General features: G+C 45.8%; 1 protein-coding gene across 1 annotated transcript; it reads left to right on the top strand.

The window, feature by feature from the left end:
* The first annotated feature begins 575 nt into the window (after nucleotides 1–575).
* LRATD2 (LRAT domain containing 2) lies at nucleotides 576–1,597 on the top strand. Its single transcript, XM_063129914.1, has one exon. The coding sequence runs from the start codon at nucleotides 576–578 to the stop codon at nucleotides 1,470–1,472; it is 897 nt and encodes a 298-aa protein (XP_062985984.1). The 3' UTR covers nucleotides 1,473–1,597.
* The last annotated feature ends 4,767 nt before the right edge of the window (nucleotides 1,598–6,364 follow it).

The following is a 6,364-nucleotide window of genomic DNA, read 5'->3' as shown; positions in this document are numbered from 1 at the left end:
GACCCTCTCCTGCGTGGAGACCCACTTAATTTCTCTCACTGGTGGGCAGGTGAGAAAGGCCTCCCTTTTGATCTTAAAGTGCGGGCAGGCTGATATGGGTGAAGGCGGTCCTTTAAATAGCTTGTTCCCAAAACTGTTTAGGGCTTTAACGGTCAAAACCAGCACTTTGAATTGGGCTCAGAAACACACAGGCAGCCAGGTAACAGCTGGCACAGTATTGGTGTTATGTAGTCAGATTGCTTCGCCCCCACCAATATGAACCAGAGCAGCTTTCCCCAGCATGATACACTCCAGTTAAGTTGGACTGCAATGGACATGCTGGCTGGGGATAATGGGGAATGTAGCCCGAACACATCTGGCGGGCATCAGATACGGAAGGCTGAATGAGAGGCTCAAGTGAGTCTAGATAAAAAGTTATGCAGATACCTTGTTCTTTAATATGGCCTAAAAGGAGGTTTTACTAATGTCCCTTTTTAAAAAATGGAAGGGGAGGGAGACCTAAGACATTTGCTGCAGCTGCCTTGCACTGTATTTGCATGTGTACTAATGCCTACATTGGCTTTACTTCAGCAGGCATGGGGAATCAAGTGGAGAAACTGACCCACCTAAATTACAAGGAGGTTCCTACGACTGACCCGACAGGCACGGACAGAGATGAGGGTCCCAGGATTGGGGTCTCCTACATATTTTCCAATGATGACGATGAAGTGGAGCCACAGCAGGACTCGGGGGTATCGGATTTAGGCAGGGAGCACCCTGCATCGCAGCCATATGACCCCCGGCTTCACGAAGTGGAATGTTCCATCTATTACCGCGATGAGTGCATTTATCAGAAAAGCTTTTCTGGGGATGATACGTTACCCGACGAGGTGGATGGAGGTGGAGGGGGCCATCTCACCACCTACACTCCAGAAAACCTGTTGAACAGGTGCAAACCTGGCGATCTCGTGGAGTTTGTGTGCCAGGCCCAGTACCCCCACTGGGTGGTGTACGTTGGGGATTTCCAAGTGGTGCATCTACATCGACTGGAAATAGTGAACAGCTTTCTGACAGACGCCAGCCAGGGCAGGAGGGGACGCATTGCAAACCAGCTGTACCATTACAAACCGCTAAGTCCAGCGACGGTGGTGCGGAATGCCCTGGACCAGGTGGGTTGCAAGGACCGGGATCTCAGTTGGAGGAACTCGGAGTGTTTTGCGGCCTGGTGCCGTTACGGCAAGCGCGAGTTCAAAATTGGTGGCGAGCTACGCATTGGCAAACAGCCTTATCGGTTGCGGATCCAGCTGGGAGAGAAACGCAGCCACACGCTGGAGTTCCAGAGCCTGGAGGATCTTATTATGGAGAAAAGGAGGAATGACCAGATAGGGAAGGCAGCAGTCCTCCAAGAACTCTCCAGCCATCTGCAGGCAGCCGAGGCGGAAGATGCTGACGGCGAGAGCAATGAGCCAGGTGCCCGGACCGCCACCGAGTAGCGGCTCTTGCACAACCCGGCCGCTTAGCCTGGGTGACGGGGATTAAAACTGAAGGCGGCGAAATTGAGCTGTTATAAGCCCTTTGGGCTGCTTCAGTGCAGCTTCACTCCAATCACATGTGAAGGGAAGGGGGGAAAGCTGATTAAGTGTCAGTGTTTCAGCACTTAACTCCTTCAATGCTTGGTGGAACCAGCAACTTTATTCGTTGAGGGTTAAAACTCAGGGAGATCTGCCTAACTCTCTGTTTATGCATAACGCCCCACTCCCAAACCCCTCTCCTCCTCCTCCTCCTGCTTAGCTCTGCAGCTTTAAATTGGATGAGGCCCAGCAGCTTTCAGCTCCATAATTAAATTGCCTAGCTGGGAAGTTCCCCCTTTGCTGTTTTTCCTTTTGCCTCCTAGTTTGCATTGGCATTTCTGGAATCTTATTTACTTAGGTTTGCTGGCCTTAACCTCTGACGGGGACCTTCCAGCTACCCCTTATCCCTCCAAGGATTTAATGGCTAAATCACTGTTAACTTTGTGTAAATGGGTTTGTTGTTTCTTTGTGCTGTTTAAATAAGGTGGGACCAACTTGGGAAGGTGAGAAGCGGCGGTGTCATTTCCTCTCTGTAGCTTTTGTTAAAAGTACAGGAGGACCCTTGGAACCTCCATCTCTGGTTTTTGCTGAGGGACTGAAAATGTCTTAATAGACGAGGGAGTGATGAACTATAAACCAGGATGGGATGCTTTAGCTTCTTGTTCAGCGATGCTAACAACAGGTCCTTTCAGGCTGCCTTCAGGTGCTGCTGAAATTATTGGCACAGTGAATACTGTGGAGTTCGGTTGAGCCATGCCCACCAACTTCAATATCTCTTGCAGCCCAGTCTGTAAATTAATTAAACTAGAGTACTTGAGGGGTGGGGTTAAACTCACTTAGCACCATTGTTTACAGCAGCATTAAATTGCTTCGAATTCACGTACTGTTTGGGCACATCTGTAGTATTGCAAAATGTGAATTGGTTCTAAACCAGCTTGATTTTCTTGTTCCTCCAAGGAACACTTTTAGGATCTCCTTGTCCTCGAGTAGAGCCCAAAAGTCGAAGCTCCATTGTAAAGTGAAGCCGGTTTATAGTGCAGACGTGCCCTGGTTAAACTGCTCTGAGGATGAGGTTATTGGTGAATTTGGAAGAAATTTCTTCTCTCCTTAAGTTGGTATTTTAATTTGGTTTATTTGTGCATCTGTTGACTTCAGGATTCCAGGAAAGCAGCTTTAAAAAGGTTTTTTTGTTTGTTTGTTTGTTTTCTTTCATTTAGTGCTGCAAATGGTAGAAAATCTCTCCTTTTCTTTTTCTTCCTTTTTTTTTTTGAATAGAGAATTGGAAGAGGAATAGCGTTACTCCTGTATGGAACTATTGTGCATGTTCAAGTTGAGGGAAATCCTGTCCTCACCCGCGACACGCTAATTCCACTTGAAGCCTTTCTTCTTAAATTTTCCCGGTATGCTGCTGCTTGTCAAGCGATATTGTTGGGGAAAGAAAGAGGGAGCAATTGTTCTCCTTTTGGCAAGAGAGTTGATTAAAAGCCATCTGACGAGTCTCCTCAACAGATCACAGTTGGGTAAAGAGAGAGAGAGAGAGAGAGAGAGAGAAGGGCTGCGGTAATACCTTCCAAATGTTTACTTGGGCCCTACTGCTGGTAGTGCAAGAGCACAATTGCCAAGGTCCTGTGAAAAGCCCTTTCATTCCAGGCAGGGTTATGTAGAGCCACACTTGATGGATTGCATTCTGGCTGGGAGTAGAATCCCATCTTCTAGATTCCATTGAACAGAAATGTCAGCGCTTCTGTGCCTGTGTTTGTGTTCTCTTCCCCTGAATGGACTGTTAACTTTTTCTCTCTGAACAAAAAGGAAATCGTGATTTCTCATATGAGCTGCAGGTTTGATTTAAGTAGTGGAAAATAGTCTTTGGAAGCAAAGGTGTTTTGTGTAATTAAGCAGCATATTCACACACCACGAACACACACACACACACACACAGTCTGTTTCCCCATCCCTGTACTACCTGCCGTTGTTTGCTTCACTCCTTCATGCAGAAATGTTTGCCCCCTCTGCATTTCAAGATCAGAGGGATGCTTCTCAATCACCAGCACCAGCCTTGACTAGGGTGACCCTATGAAAAGGAGGACAGGGCTCCTGTATCTTTAAAGTTGTATAGAAAAGGGAATTTCAGCAAGTGTCATTTGAATGCACCTGGTGAAATTCTGTCTTCATCATAACAGTTAAAGCTGCAGGAGTCCTGCCCTCTTGACCAGATACAAAAGAGAGGAGGGCACCTGCACCTTTAACTGTTGCGATGAAGAGGGAATTTCACCAGGTTCTCCATATATACAAATGACACCTGCTGAAAATCCCTTTTCTCTACAACTGTTAAAGATACAGGAGCCCTGTCCTCCTTTTCATATGGTCACCCTAGCCTTGTCATAAATGAAACAAGAGGCTGTAGTCTTCACGGAACATACTCTGGGGGTATTCCTATGGAAGTCAGCAAGTCTACTCCAGAGTAAGCAATGTCAGGATTGTGGCTCACTGGAAACTAAAAATGAGTTGCAATATGATTCTGTTGTGAATCTTAACTGGGAAGTGTAGCATGTGGAAAATAGTGGGTGGCGAGGTCTCCCTCACCTTTCGATTCATTCTTGGGATGTGTTGTCCAATTAAGACAAGTCATCGATGACCATAAGTATACTACAGGCACAATTCTATTCATGTTTAGACAGAAAAAAGGCCTACAAATCCCAGCATCCCCCAGCCTGCCTGGGACTTGTAAGGATTTTTTCTGCCTAAACATGCATAGGGTTGTGCCCTTAGTCTGTGATCCTGAAAGGTCTTCAGACAGTGATCCTCAAATTTCTTACTTTGAAGTACTCAAAGCAAAGTTAGTGGTGCTATGCAAAGTAAACGACTACTTCAGGATTACAGCTTAAGGCTCAATTTGTGCATTCAGCAGAGCAGAATAGTAAAGCCTTCCCAATGTTTTCCTACTTCATGCTGCAAAAGGTATGTGTGGGGGGGTTGTCACATGACTGAATGCTTCTCTGCCCCCGTCCCCCAACACATAAAACATTTCCTGCTTTTAGAAAAATGCATGGCAGGGAGAAATTTAAAGGGAACGCTTCTACCTGTGCTAATTTCCCTATGCACGTCATCTAATCTATTGGAACACTCAAACAAGTGATACTGTTTTTCTCCCACACCTGTAGCCTAAAGTGGTACAATCCAGGAAAACCTTTGTTATTCTATCCTGCTGAATGTATAATCTTGAGAGAGTGACAGAGAGAAAGAAAGAGTGATAGATAAAGCAATAGAGAGAGTGTGCAACACTGTTCTCTTTCACCCGCTTGCTTCTGAACTTTCCATGTTAAGATAATGGAAGTTCATCAGAATGTCTTAAGGATATTGGGAAACATAATTCGGGCAGCTTCCTTTTATGAGCATGGAATATGCATTCTGAGTCATGTACTCCAGATACTGGGTTCATTAAGTTGGCTTGCACGATTGCCGTATTTTTTGTTTTTTTGTTTTAAAAAAAGAAGCAGCATGAGATCTGAGCATATCTGATCTCTCTCTATATGGAGGTGCAGGATGTGGTTCTCAGCACACTTTCAGTACGGTTGAGGCACGCATTGTCATGTCAGCCTATACTGGGTCATTGTCCCATCGCAGTACATGCGCTGTCGGCGTGGTCTCTGTAGCTGCAATTGCAAGGCGGAAGTTGCAGCTGAGCATTTCTCCTCCATAGATCCCCTGGGAATGAACTCAAGCAGGTTGCAAGCGGTACTTGAGTAGCTGTCTTTGGTTGTGACCAAACAGAAAGAGGAAAGCCTGTCCAGGAATCAATGGGTCTCTTCTCCCACCCGCAACCCCACACAGACTTGTGGAATAAAAGGGTTAAGTTTGTCCTGAAATAGGATTACTACCCTGAGTTGCACTTGGATGGCAAACACTTCTCTGGGAGCGTGGATGTTGTTGTAAGTGTGAAACTGATTGGGGTGGGGGTGAAAAAACAAAGCTGGGAATGGGTGTTTATATCTGCAAGCGTTTTTTTTTCCTTCCCCGCGCCCTCTCTGGCAGAGTTCTTACATGTATGTCTTGCAATATCACCTGTGGGAAAGCAGAGCAGCAGGGTTGCAGGAAAAAAGCAGCAAGTGGAGGAAGGAAGGTCCCACTTGTTCTCCCCACGCCCAGAAAAATCTCTCCGCTGCCACGGCTTTCCCAGTGGAGAAGTGGTAGCCTGGATTCACAGAGCCACGTTTGCCACCGAATGTCTAGCTCTGCCTTCTGTATGCGGTCCCCTAAGAGTTCGGCAGCGGGGAGAATTTTGACAGATGCAACTTCTTCCATCACTGCCATGACATGAGAGAGGAAGTTGCAGCAGAGGCTGGTGGCTCTGATGTCAGTGGGGTGGTGAATCTGTTCCGTTTCAAACCAGAAACAGTCAGAACTCTGAAGGGGTTATCTAAGGTGCTTCTGCACCCTGGATAGCTCCTTTAGTATTTTGACTGAAACCCGGGCAGATTTACCGCCCCACTGACATCGGAGCTGTACCTGCTGAAATTCTCCTTTCAAGCTGCTAGTGAAAGCAAAGGAGCCTTGGTTCCTATTAAATTCGGCAACTGTGCCCTAGCTCCAGACTCAATGTTTAGTTATTAATGACTGGTCCTGAGATTTGTACAGAACAGAAATTTATTTCGCTATGTAACGAGTGGTTGTAAAATGCTATTTTCTTACAAGTATTTTTGAAAGAAATCCCATTGTGAAAATATTTACATTTTTAAGAAGTTGTATTATTTTTCACACATGAAATATATCCTCTGAAACAATTTTTATTTTTGTCATTGATCTAAAAGTATTTT

Source organism: Elgaria multicarinata, chromosome 7 (genome assembly GCF_023053635.1).
Source record: "Elgaria multicarinata webbii isolate HBS135686 ecotype San Diego chromosome 7, rElgMul1.1.pri, whole genome shotgun sequence".
NCBI lineage: Eukaryota > Metazoa > Chordata > Lepidosauria > Squamata > Anguidae > Elgaria > Elgaria multicarinata.
This window is presented reverse-complemented; position numbering and strand designations above follow the sequence as displayed.